Source organism: Entamoeba nuttalli, assembly GCF_000257125.1.
Source record: "Entamoeba nuttalli P19 unplaced genomic scaffold asmbl_7563, whole genome shotgun sequence".
Lineage (NCBI taxonomy): Eukaryota > Evosea > Mastigamoebida > Endamoebidae > Entamoeba > Entamoeba nuttalli.
This window is the reverse complement of record NW_008578684.1, coordinates 1-13,841: the sequence shown is the minus strand read 5'-3', so window position 1 is coordinate 13,841 and position 13,841 is coordinate 1. Positions and strand designations below refer to the sequence as shown.

The 13,841-nt window shown below is 26.6% G+C and overlaps 6 protein-coding genes across 6 annotated transcripts; 3 read left to right on the top strand and 3 right to left on the bottom strand.

The window, feature by feature from the left end:
- Positions 1 to 42: 42 nt before the first annotated feature.
- On the bottom strand, positions 43 to 3,284 carry ENU1_172240 (phospholipid-transporting P-type ATPase, putative; the record flags this gene model as incomplete). Its single annotated transcript, XM_008861183.1, has 2 exons — positions 43 to 2,871; positions 2,940 to 3,284. 2 exons carry the CDS (start codon positions 3,282 to 3,284, stop codon positions 43 to 45), a joined length of 3,174 nt encoding a protein of 1,057 aa, XP_008859405.1.
- A 697-nt stretch (positions 3,285 to 3,981) lies between these two features.
- Positions 3,982 to 4,599, top strand: ENU1_172230 (hypothetical protein; the record flags this gene model as incomplete). Its single annotated transcript, XM_008861182.1, has 1 exon — positions 3,982 to 4,599. One exon carries the CDS (start codon positions 3,982 to 3,984, stop codon positions 4,597 to 4,599), a length of 618 nt encoding a protein of 205 aa, XP_008859404.1.
- A 126-nt stretch (positions 4,600 to 4,725) lies between these two features.
- On the bottom strand, positions 4,726 to 5,682 carry ENU1_172220 (cysteine proteinase, putative; the record flags this gene model as incomplete). Its single annotated transcript, XM_008861181.1, has 1 exon — positions 4,726 to 5,682. The coding sequence occupies one exon, from the start codon at positions 5,680 to 5,682 to the stop codon at positions 4,726 to 4,728; it is 957 nt and encodes a 318-aa protein (XP_008859403.1).
- A 3,472-nt stretch (positions 5,683 to 9,154) lies between these two features.
- On the bottom strand, positions 9,155 to 9,781 carry ENU1_172210 (hypothetical protein; the record flags this gene model as incomplete). The annotated part of the gene is made up of 1 exon (XM_008861180.1): positions 9,155 to 9,781. The coding sequence occupies one exon, from the start codon at positions 9,779 to 9,781 to the stop codon at positions 9,155 to 9,157; it is 627 nt and encodes a 208-aa protein (XP_008859402.1).
- An 863-nt stretch (positions 9,782 to 10,644) lies between these two features.
- ENU1_172200 (protein kinase domain containing protein) lies at positions 10,645 to 12,459 on the top strand (the record flags this gene model as incomplete). The annotated part of the gene is made up of 2 exons (XM_008861179.1): positions 10,645 to 10,917; positions 10,978 to 12,459. The coding sequence occupies 2 exons, from the start codon at positions 10,645 to 10,647 to the stop codon at positions 12,457 to 12,459; spliced, it is 1,755 nt and encodes a 584-aa protein (XP_008859401.1).
- Positions 12,460 to 12,567: 108 nt separating this feature from the next.
- Positions 12,568 to 13,539, top strand: ENU1_172190 (hypothetical protein; the record flags this gene model as incomplete). The annotated part of the gene is made up of 1 exon (XM_008861178.1): positions 12,568 to 13,539. The coding sequence occupies one exon, from the start codon at positions 12,568 to 12,570 to the stop codon at positions 13,537 to 13,539; it is 972 nt and encodes a 323-aa protein (XP_008859400.1).
- Positions 13,540 to 13,841: the final 302 nt, after the last annotated feature.

The following is a 13,841-nucleotide window of genomic DNA, read 5'->3' as shown; positions in this document are numbered from 1 at the left end:
TGAAAAAACCTAAACAAAGGAAATAAATTCTTTTTTATTAACTTAGTTTAAATGATCAATTAATGCTTTAGTACTATCGTCATTAGTTTCTGTTTTATCATAAATTTCAGAAAAATTGATATCTTGGTACTTGTTTTTGTTTCGAATATTATGACAATTACAACAACATGTCAAGTCAAATGAAATAGGGAACTTTTTATGCCCTACAGTCATGTGTTTTGGTGGATTTAATAATTCATAAATAAATTTCAAAATGAATGGGAATGAATTTATCAACGTAATTACTGCAACTCTCCACCAAAATCCAAGACTGAATACAAATGATGGTTCAAAAGTTGGTCTTAAAACAATAATAGAAATAAGATACATTAATACAGATGATGCTTCTGAAGCAAAAATAATCCAATTCCATCGTCGAATAGTAAATCCAATATTTAATAGTTCAATCAAGATTAATACAGTAAATGAGATAGATACTATATGGACAAAGCTTGAATCAAATAATATCATTGCTAACATCATAATAACTGATCCTTGTAATATACTAATAAACATCCATGCTGAAAATGTTTTAAATGATAAATTTTGACCTTTTTGCATTTCAACATATAATACTGGGAATTGCATAATATCTTTTAATGAAATTCGTTCATCTAATACTAATGAAAATACTGGAGCCATAGTATAAAAAGTAGAATATCCAACAAGTAAAATACCAGTAAATAAAGTAATTGGTGTGAAATAAAATACCATTGAAAATACTGCTTGCATAATCGAAATAATCATTCCTCGATGCATAATAAATAATGCTAAGTCACTTGTTCTAATATATGAATTTCTTCCATGCCATAACAATAATTTTAACATATGACTAAATTGTTTAATACTAAAATCTGCTGCCATTGATGCTTGTTTACCTTCTTTACCTTCAATTCCTAATCCAACATCAGCTTCTTGAATCATACTTACATCATTACCTCCATCACCAATAGCACATGTTGTAAGTCCTGATGACTTTACTAATCTAACAATATCTGCTTTTTGTGATGGTAAACATCTACAACAAACAACAGCTTGTGCTTTTAATGCAAATTGAATAAATTCTTTACTCATTTCTTTTAACATTAAAGATAAAGTATTTCCATCAACAATTAATGCCTTTGTTCCAATTGATCCTTCATTATTAAAAATTAAACTTGTTGCTTCATCAATATTATTGGCAAAAAACTGTATAATTTCTTGATCAATATCAACTAATTTAGTAGATTTAGCAATGCAAGTAGCAGTCTCAACTTTATCACCAGTAAGCATCCATACTCTAACATTTGCTTGTTTCAACATTTCAAGTGTTTTTTGAACATCTTCTTGTAGTTCATCTTCTACACCAGTAATACACATTGCATTTAATCCATGTTCAATACTTTCTTGTACCTTTAATACTTCTTCTTCTCTTCCAGTCATTAGTGTATTAGCATAGTCATATCGTTCATTAAATTCTTGATATTCTTCTTGACTCATTTTTCTTGATCCAAATACTAATGTTCTCAATCCTTCACGTGCCAAGTTATTACACTCTTCACTTAACCATTCATTGTCTTTGATAATTTTTGCCATAACATTATCAGCACCTTTCATTAATAAATAAATTTCATTATCTTTATTATTACGTACAATAATTCCCATTCTTTTTGTACTTGAACTAAATGGAAAAACATTTAATATTTCATATTCTACATTTCCAATCATAGGCATGTTTAATACAATTTTCTTAAAGGTTCGCTCTTCTAAGACAACTCCTACACTTTCTGCAAATTTGACAAGTGCAACTTCATCTGGACTACTTGCTTGATAATATTTTTCACCATTTTCATTAAAGGATGGAGTAACATTATGACAAAGAGCCATTGCTTGAACACATCTCATAATAAATTTTGGATTTTTCTTCTTTTTAAATAAAACTTTTTCTTCATTACTTTGAAGACATTCTCTAATGTCATCTTTAATATCATCAAAGTTTGTTGAACGAATAGTTTCACTTTGCATACATAATACTTGGAAAGTCATTTCATTTTTAGTTAATGTTCCAGTTTTATCAGATAATACAAAATCAACTCTACCTAATTCTTCTGGTAATGTAGAATTTCTAACTTCAGCACCAGCAATGTCTTTATCTCTATTAATAAAAAATGCATATACCATCTTAGCTATATCTAAGTTAACTCTCATTGAAATAGGAATAATAGATGAAAATAAAATCATAAATCTTGTTAATGATACTAAGATAAACCAATTAGGATGTTGGACTAAATCTGGCATGATCATTAATATTGATAGTCCCATTAAACTACAAAACAAGATTTTACTAAGAAAATTAACTTCATCTTCTGTTTTTCCTCGTTTAACATTTCCACTTTGTTTTCTATTTCGTGCTAGTCTTGTATCATTTCCTGTATAAATAACTAATGCACACATCTCATCACTTGCAACAATAGTATTAGCCCATGCAGTGTTTTCAACATTTAATGAATATATTTTAGGATCTTCATTAATTCTAATTGTTCCTTGAAAAGAATAAACGTCAGCATGAGGTGCTTCCACATTAAGTTCAAATTGAGAATTACAAATTGTTTGAATATCCATTTTTTGTGTTTCTCCAATGGCACGTCTTAATTTCCAATCAGTTTCACCATCTAATTGATCAGTTCTAATGAAAATTGATCCACTTTCTTCTGTTGATCTTAAAATTAAGCAATCTGCTGGTACCCTTTCATCTTTCTTTAATTTAAGAATATTTCCAACAACAATGTCTTTTGATTGAATTTCTTTAGGTTCACCTCCAATTAATTGAGTGAATGGTTGAGAATTTGTTTGCTAATAAATAAGATGAAATGACAAAATGTTTTATACAATTATTATGAATTTAATTAACAAAAACAAACTTTGTCTCTTATTCTAATACGAATATCGTCATATGCATCTTTTGCCATTGCAAGAATTACAACAAAAGCTAATGGCATTGTATAAGTAAAACGATATCCAACTTGAAGAATTGGAACAAATTGAGATAATGCAGTTATAAGGAAATAAAGGTTGTAGAAATATTTGAATTGATTAAATAGACATTTAGGAATATAGTTCAAATAAGTATATCTATTATTTTCAACTTTATTAGAGCAGAACTTTTTATTTTGTTTAGTAATAGGAATAATAATTGTCCGAGGTTGTTCAGGTTTTTTTCTTAAAAAGGGTATTTTTTTTTGCAAAAAATCCCATGCTTTGTTCATTAATAAAAAGTTAAATATATTTTTTAGTTTACTTTTTTTTTTTGATATTATTATTTCTCTATTCCTCATTCCTTTTTTTTTCTTATACTCTGAGTTATTGATTTATCTTTTGTAATTAATAACATTTTTGAATTAAAATTATATTATGTTATTCTAAAAAAAAAAATTAGAGCGAATCATATCTTTAACAAAAATTTAGGAAATGTCAAATAGGCGGATAAATATTACCTCAACCGGAAGTAGATCCTTAAATGTTAATTTATCAATTGTTATTTTTATTAAAAAATAAACTCTCTTTTGTTTTTGGCTTTTAAAAAAGATATAACTTTTTGTGGACGTTAGATTTTCACTTTGCTTTGAAATGAGTAAAGTCATACTATTTTTGCTGGGGACAAACTACCATAACGAAGAAGAATAAATATAGGCTAACATTTTTGAATGATAGCACGTCATCACAAATACCATTATATTTTTATAGGGATGGTGGTTTACAGAGGAGTGAAACAATAAAGATAGGGGTTTGAATGAAAATAATCAGAAAAGGCATTGTTTCATAAGAATAAGCATAAACAATTAAAATAAACTAAACACAAATCATATCTTATCATTAACTTTCGTTTCAATATATGTTAGGACTATCTGAAAATGAAAGAGAAATGACTAGATCAAATCTTATAAATTTTATCAACCAAACCAAATGAAAGTCATCAACCAGATGAATATGATCCACTATAGAAGAGAGACTCACAAAAAAACTTCAGAATACAAATGTTGCTATTCATTTAAAGAAAATCGAGATTATCAAAGTGAACAAGAGAGTCTCTTTTTGGCTCTTCTTTCTCAAGAATTTACTATTAAATTAATTTGTCCAAATAAAAGGTGTGTTGTTACTCTTCCTTTCCTTAGAATTTTAGAAATCCAAAGAGGAACAGATGATTGTGTTGCAGTTAATGACTGGGTTAATAATAGAATTAATGAAAGATTAAAAGAAGAATTATCTCAAGGAGTTTCTCGAAAAACTGCACAAAGAAGATCAGAAAATTACAAAATTACTGAAACTCTCCATTTAATAATGGATCTTCTATCTGAATTTGGATATTTTTTCCAAACAAGAACAACTACTGGAAAGAAAGGAATGTGTAAGATTGATATCGCTTATAAAGTATTTAATAAAAACAAGTTGATGTTTGACCAAGAATCTATTTCTCGTATAGGATCTGCAATTAATAAAAAAATAATTTCTCTTCCATCAGAAAATGGTATAATTACAATAAAAAAAGGATATTTAGAATTACTTCAAAATATATCTTTGTAATTTAACAATTTCAAAAATTTCATTTAATTTTTATTTATTAGTAAATGAATATTAAAATGAAAAAAGATATGACAGATGAATATTTATATATAAAAAATATAAACTAAAAGTTTAAATCAAAATCTCTTAAGCATCAGCAACCCCAACTGGATAAGCAGCTCCTGAAGCAATACCACATTGATTATTCTTATTTCTTGACATTAAAACATATCCTTGATCTCCCCAAATAGTTCCCCATGAATTTCTAACAATCCAATATTCAGTTCCATTTTGAGTACCATAACCAACTACTGCTACACCATGATTAAGCTGAGTTGATGAACATTCTTTACTATTATATATACCACTCTTATATAATTGGAATTTAACTCCAGAAGCATCAATAGCAGCAGCAACTGGTCCTTCAGCAGCAGCACGCATAAGTGCTTTTTCACTTCCTGGTCTAACTAATTTTTGTCCAGTAATTTTAACAGCAACTTTCTTTTTATCATAAGTACAAGTTTCTTCAGCAGCAACATATGGATAATCTTTTTCTTGCATTATTCCATTTAATTTAACATATCTGAAACTTAAAAGAAGAGAACCTCCATTACATCCTTTATTTCCAACAGAAACAGAGCAGTCAACAAGTTGTTGCTCTGAAAGATCAAGATCTTCAACTGTAAATTTCTTTGATCCAGCAACCAACAATCTTCCTTCAATAGCAGCAACAGAAGCAAAACTATAACATGACCCACATGATGCTTGGTCTCTAATGGCTGGAACTTTCCCTTGAGCTCTCCAATCAACAGACTCTGGTGCATCTCTCATAGAATCATTAATAATCTCTTCATGTTGTTCATCAATGACAAATGGTTTTAACATAGAATTATATTCAGCCTCAGTCATTGCAGCAAATGGTCCTTCAACTGATAATTTGAATGAATTGTTTTTATTGAATTTAGCAATAAAACGAGCATTATTATTGAAAATAGCTCTTCTTCTAAGAGATTCAACAATAGTAAAATGTTTATTATTATTTGCAACCCAAGTATTGAAATTTGTAGCATATGCTACGACTACCAATAACAGAACAGTGAACATTAATGTTAGAGATTCAATTTTCAGAGTTTAAATAGTTTCTCATACAAACAGAGAAAATTAGAGTCATATGGAGTTTTCAATTTGGTCAAAGCACGTCCAAATACATTATTCAATATGACTTATTTTTCCTAATCATTTGGGGATGTTCTTTATTATTCTTAACTTTTTTAACTTCTGTTTTTGGAACAAACGAAATAACTTTTTATCAACTTTTCTTTTGTTTTGAGTCTAATGAAACTAAAATCATTAAATACGTCTGAATTTTACTTATTTGAATTCGTTGCTGAAATATATTTAAGAAAATTCATAGAACATTAAGTCTTGATTAGTTAACTTAAGTTTATGTAACTAACGAAATGGTTTTCGTCTATCTCATTGGATGACGTGGAAACTTAAAATAGATTTTTTTAAGAATAGATTTATAGTACATTTCAAAAATATTTTTGATGCATCCCTAAAAATAAGACAAAGATGGTTGCAGAGGAGATAAAAAAGCTATTATAAAAGACTTAATAGAAATAGGATAAACTTATTTTCATTAACAAATCTCAATAACAATATAAAAATAAATAATAATTTTTATATAAAACTCATTAGAATAGCAACAATCATAATAATTATTTTCATTATTATCTTAATTACATCACTCATCATTCATTCATTTTAATCTCAATAATTATTTAACAACAGCTTAAATATAAATAAACACTATCATCATAATAAAATACAATGAAAAGGAATCAAATACCAAAACATCAATCTGTGTAAACAAATATTTAAACATATATTAATTACAACTTTCATTGATTTTGATGCAACTGATTTTAATAATCATCCTAAATGTATTATAATACTGAAATGTCATAACTTACATTAAAAATTTACTGGTTAGTGACCATTCTTTCCATGCTAGAAGCTCAGATTTAATGATAATTCATTCAATGATAGAAGACACTAGATTTACTACCAAAATATAAAAGACAAGAAATTATATATTAATATTATTGTTGTATTTCAAGATAAGAATATAGAGTTGCATTATACTCACAAAATAAATAAATGCAGGAAAAAATAAAACATAATAAATAATTAAAATATGTGGAGATAACCACAGTAATAGTAACAATAAATTAATACATAAAGAGTTAATAAGAAGATTAAAGAAACTGGAATTAAAAATATAATACATTAATACATTACAAACATAAACATCAAAATACGAACAACTTGATGTTTTACACATGAAATTATGATAACACACTAAAATGAAATAAATAAATTATAATAACTTCATATTAAATATCCAAATATTATTAACTGTGTTTATTAATAAATATTTTAATATTTATGCTCAAAAACTTGTTTTGATGAAAAATGAAAATTATATAAAATTGTTGTTATCTTTTAATACTCAAACTTGTTTAATAAAATAGTTTTATTCTTCAATTACTCAACGTTACATAATAAGAAAAGTTATCTCTGAAAGAAGAATGAAAAAGAAGAAATACAAAAATTTATAGACAGTACTAACGTTTCTTTTTAATTGCTTTTAATTTGGTTAATTAGTTAAGACTATGACTGATTAAAGCATAATCAAGTAGTCATATCAGTCATAACATACACATGCGTTTAATTTAAAAATACCTCATCAACAAGTTCAACGGTAATGTGTTTATTGAAAAGAATCATTAAAATTAAAATACCTTGATGTTAGTAATAATATTATAACTTATGTTGAATGAATAAATAATATGACAACACTGTCCTATTTGAGCATCAAAAATAGCCAATTTGAAAAAGTCTCAATTATCACCCAATTAAATAACGTAAATGGCTCTACCAATCTTCCAATAGATGGCAAACTTAATTTTAGTCATCTTTATCAAATGACATCTCTAACATCATGAACTATAAATCTATCAACAATTAAATAGAGAGTACTATCTTTACACAAACTTAGCTCTTGATTAGATAAGATTATATAATTTTAAGGTTCAAAAAAAGCAAGTCTATGAAAGACGGAAACACTTAAAATCACAAGTAAAATCTATTTTAATAAAGTTTTATCAATTATTAGTCCAAATACGAGACCTAGTAATATTTATACAATACTAATATCATTTTTACCTTATATCAAAGAATTTACCAATTAATACCAAATTAGAATTAAATCAATCTATATTATATTATTTTCCAATTTAGAAAGGAAGTAATTTAATTAACCAATTAGAACCATAAGTGCAAGATAAATATAAAGAAAAATAGATTATAGATTTATTCCTAATTTTCTTATTCAAGGATTGACTGAATCTTTTATACTATTAAAGGTTTTATATAAATAATTTTTTTCATTAACTAATCCAGACTCTATTACATTAACCGCTAAAATAGAAAATTACATGAAGGTTCTATTCGTTCAGAAAATTTATAGAATATGAAACTGAATTTGACTCACTAACATGAAGCCTTAATTGGGGAAAAACTTTAAATGCACAGTCAAAAATATTTGTTGGCTCATTAGATGTAATAATTTCTCTATTCGATATAAACACTAAACACTCACTAAAAATACTTGGTAATTAACAAGAGCTTCATCTTTATCAGTCAATTATGATGATTTTAAATTCATTTCTTCAGAGTATGAAAATATTATGTTTATATTTAATTTTGAAATAATACAACTCCATAAAGCTCTCAGTGAATTTCATAATGGCATAATTAATGTTTCTGACTTTAATAAAAAGATTCATTCTCTTATCTCTGCTTGTGCATATGAAAGAGTAGTCACTTGCTAGGTTCTTAGAACACTCTGTCATTCTCCTATTTTATGAGTCACTGGACAAACATTACTAACAACAATCATATATTCAGACGTGGAAACCTATAGCTGGTAGTGGTGAAGATGGTTATGCTGCTGTTATTGATACAAGAACAGTTAAACCAAAACCAATGATGTCTGAAAAGTCTTAACAATCAAGAAAAAAAACACTACAAGAGCCTTATACCCTAATACCAATGACTGAATACTCTTAATTGATAGTAATGGTATTGTTCATTTAAATGATAGATTTACTGGAAAAAATAGGTCTTATCTTTGACTGGAAGTCACTGAGTGAATCAACTAAGGGGAAACTTCTATCTATTAAGAGAGGCTCTTTCAATGATAAAAAATGGTATGTAATTCAGTTGAATAAATAAAGAGAAGAAAAAAATTATTCTTTATTAAAAAAATAAATAGTAAATTGAAATAAACATTTTAATTATTATGACTTTCTGTTTTCCACAAATAAAACAAAAGTCTAAGTAAATTTTTTTTTCAATAAGACTATATCATTATTCTTATAAATTATTATTACCTCCTTCCAACCTGTAAATTTCAACTTTTCTTTTTTTTATTGTTTCTTTACTTAATTAATAAAAATTATTTAACTTAAATGGATTAAGTCAATCAAAAAAATCAATTCATGATAAATTACTTTTTATTATTTTTTTTTGGTTTCTTTTCATTCTTATCTTTCTTTGTTCCTGAAACAAATTTTTCTTCTTCTTTCTTTTCTTTATTTCTTTCAGCTCGTTTTTCTTTTTTGATTTTTGATTTCTCAATCTTCTTTTGTTCTTTAGCTTTTTTCTCTTCATCAATTCGTTTTTGTTTTTTAACAGAACTTCCCTCATAAATTTTCTTTGAAGTTTCACTGGCATGAGCTTGAATTTCTTTTCGCTCTTTTTGTTGTTGTGCAATAATTTTACTAAAGAAATCATCTTTTGATACTGTTTCATCAACAAAATCATCAATATCTTTTAACCCTGTTTCATCTTTCATTTCTGCGATTTTTAATTTATGTTGATGTTCAGCAATAGCATTAAATAATTGTACAACACCTTTCATAGCAGTTTTTTTAAGCTCTCTTTCATGTTCATCAATTAAAACACATGTATTATTATGTTCTTTTTCGAGAAACATTTTTCTTAGTTTTTGTTTTTCTTTCAATTCTTTTTCTTGCATTTTTTCTTGTTTTGTTTTTCCCGGTTTTTTGATAAGCTTTTCATTACCTACGATATTATCAAGGATTTGATCTAATCCACCTTCCTTTTCTGTCATCTTTCAATCTTGTTTTTTAGATGATTCAATAAAACTATACTTTATTAGTTTTTTTATAATTACAAATTAGGTTTTATAATTTTTGATTATTAAATGTTATATATAACATATATTAATCATCATAAAAAATGAAACAATTAAAAGGCAATATATCTTTGTTAATACTATCACATGTTTAGTGCTTCTGACACTCCTCAACAAGACCATAATACTCCACAAGACAAATGGAAATCACAACCTATTGACACTCTTTCTTTACCAGTAGCAAACACCACTCGTGTAATGAAAAATTCAGTTTCAATGCCTAATGGATCTGCGGTGCGTATTTCTAAAGATGCTCAAGAATATATGACTGAGGTAGCAACTGAATTTTTATCATTTATAGCTTCTGAGTTTGTTATTTTTTTAAAACAAATAATACCATTAATAAAGCAATAGGGCTGCTGATGTACCAAAAGGATCCGTAAAACCTAAACATACTCTTACAGGAACAGACATTATAGATGCATTAGATAGACTAGGATTTGAAGATTATTGTCCTTCACTTCAAAAACACTTAAAACATTTTCATCAAGTTTGTTTCTAATTAATATTTTTTATTTTAATCTGTAAGTATTTATCCTGGAAGATGAATGCACAAAATGAAGGGTATGATGCTAAAAAAGGGTTTTATGAAAGTCAGATTTCAATGAATGAAGAGTTTCCACCTCAACCTCCATGTTAAAGTAATTCAACAATGGCTTTTCATTTCACAATGATTTTGTATGACACAATCAGGTTTTTTTTATAATTAATAATTATATTTTAATAAGATGAATAAAAAATAGAACTTAAAATTATGATTTTAAAAAAATCTTAATTTCATGTCTTTTCAATATCCATTAGTTGATGAGAATATTGTACAAAAATATCATATCAAACAATTAATTTATAAAGACTCTACAACACAAGTATATCAGGCTGTTCAAATTATCAATCCAATCAAAAGAATTGCAAGACTAATTGCATTAAAAATAATAAAAATTAATCCAAATGAAATACAAAAAAATAAAAGAATGGAAGTGTATTGTAAGCTTATGGAAACTGTAGAAAATTCACATGTAATAAAATATTATTCATCATTTTATACAAACATAGTTTGAAGAAGTATTTAATTTTAAGATTAATTAATTTATAATTAAACATTTATAATATAGAATGGTCATTTAGAATATTGGATTTCAATGGAATATTGTAATTTCTTTTCATTAGATAAATATTGGCAAGGTAATCAAATACAACAAGAAGATCAAAAGAAATTTTTTATTTCTGATATTGCTGTTGGTTTAGATTATATTTATCGACGGCTTAATCATCAGCACCTATATCTATGTCCTTCAAATATTTTAATATCAAGAGATCCTGCCTCTATTTTTCCAAAAGTAAAATTATCAAATTTTGCATTATGTGATCAAATAGAAAATTCAATAATACCAGAAATAGAATTATATGATATTAATTATGCGGCTCCTGAGTATTTTAATTATTATACTCATTCTAAATCAGACGTATGGTCATTTGGTGTATTAATTTTTAAATTATTAACTGGGTTTTGTCCATTTGAGTTAATTCAAATAGATCCATTCACTGCTATTCAAGTACAGGCATGTGTTAATTTTAGTTTGTATATTAATGATAATGATGCTATTGACTTATTATCTAAAATGCTAAAATATGACCCTGATGAAAGAATATCTATTCAAGAAGTACTTAACCATCCTTATATAGTAGCATGTATGAATCATAAGTATGGAACCCAAGGAAAAAGAGAAAATTATAAGGCACTTCGTCCATTAGATCATGGTCAATATGGTCAAGTCTTTTTAGCAGAAAATTCTGATCATACACAGTTTGCTGTTAAAGAGATTTCAAAAAAAATAGAGTCATTACAAAGAGAAGCAACATGTATGAGATTATGTAAACATCCTAATTTAGTAGAATATAAAGACTATTTTGAATGGAATCACTCAATGATTGAACAATTACGAGGTGGTAGAGACATTGAAGGAAAGTATGTTTATTTAGTTATGGAATATTGTGATGCTGGCAACCTTGAAATTTATATGAAAAATAAACCAACTCCTTTAAGTAATAATGAAATCATTTATTTTCTTGGAGAAATATGTAATGGCTTATGGTACCTTCACTTTACGAAAAAGTTAATTCATAGAGACCTTAAACCAGCTAATTTATTATTACAATCAACGTCAGGTCCTTTGCCAAGAGTAAAAATAGCTGACTATGGATTTTCTAGAGGAATTAATGACTTAATGGCAACTATAGTTGGAACTCCAATTTATGAAGCACCAGAAATCATTAAACAAAAACCATATACAGCAAAATCTGATTTATATAGTCTTGGTGTTATTTTATATCAAATGGCAACAAAAGAATATCCTTTTACTGATAATTTTGAAGTATTTCAAAGTTCAATGATGAATGAATTACCTGTAGAATTTAGAGAAGATGTAGTTATTGATGAACAACTAAAAGATCTGATCCTTCATTTAATTACTCACCATGAATATCAACGACTATCATGGAGTGAATTTTTTGCACATCCGTATGTACAACGTGCTTGTGAAGAATCTTCACACCAACCAAGAATGGAAGAAGTAAGTGATTTCCAAGAATTTTAAAGTATTTTATTTCTTATTAAAAAAATAAAAAAAAAAAATCAATGAATTTTGGAAAATAAAGAATCGAAATAATTAGAAAACCCTTAAAACTCAAAATGACAAGACTCAATGGAACCTCCTAAAAAAAGCATTAATTTTCAACGTAAACCACTAACAGAAGCAAAAAGATTGTCTATGTCATTTGAGGCAGAACAAGAATGTGCATTAATATGTTTATTAATATATGAAGGATTTAATATGCAATTTAGTGTTCCAAGAAAATCATCAGAAATCTGTCAATTTTTAGATCTAGTAAGAATTTATGGGAAAAACATAAATATTGATATGAAAGAAGAAATTAAGACTATTGTTGCTAAAAATTTAAAAGGAGTTAATCCCGAAAGTAAACACCATGTAAAGTATGAAAGAAGAAATACTATGGCAGCTACTATTAATTTCCTTTTAGAATTATTACAAAAAATGGGATGTGAATATAAAGAAAAAGGTACAAAAGGATCAAACATTACCTTAAAGATGAAAAAAATTAAACATCTTAAATACAGGTCTGTTAATTGGGACAGCGAAAAAATAGCTACTATTGGGGATATAGTCAATAGAAGAATTAAACAATTTTTTAGAGGAAAAAAAAGAGAAACACTCGTTGACCTTCCTTGTTCAATGATTCAAGTAAATGATTTAGTGGATGGGTATTATAATGAAAAGTCTGCTTTTAAATGGGTTAGTCCTGCTTCAAGAAGTATCCAACAAGAACCTGATGGTGATGATGAGACATTAGAAGAGTGTCATGTCCCATTAGCAGAAGAGAATTTATTACCAAAAATAGTAGCTGATGAAGTTATTGCTCAAAAATATGAGGAGAACTCAAAGTCTTCTGATGATAAACTAATAAAAGAAGACTTAGAAACTAATACATTCGAAATTAAAAGTGAAATAGATCATTTCAAGAATGATTTAATGAAAGCGTCACAATCTAAAGATTTAAAGTCATCAGAAGGAGATATTATTTCAAAAAGACTACATGCAAGTTGCATGTTAAGTTCTAATGAAGGTTTTTTTATTGAAGGTACATTCAGATATTAGACAATTTATTGTGTTTTTTATTGCATTTTTTTTTAATATTTTTGTTATAAGAGTCTGAAGATAAAATTTTTAAAAAAATATTTTTTTTTCAATATCTTTTTTTACTAATAAGAATGAAATAATAACCGAGAGTCTTTCATTTAAAAATTATGGTTTACTTTTGTAATATTTTTGTCTAATTTGTTAATTATTTATGTGTGTTAGCCTTAAGCTCAAATAAGTCTAACAGTATATTCAAACACATGTGATTTGAAATAAAGACATATAGTTATAAAGATATGAATTTAAAATAAAACAATAAT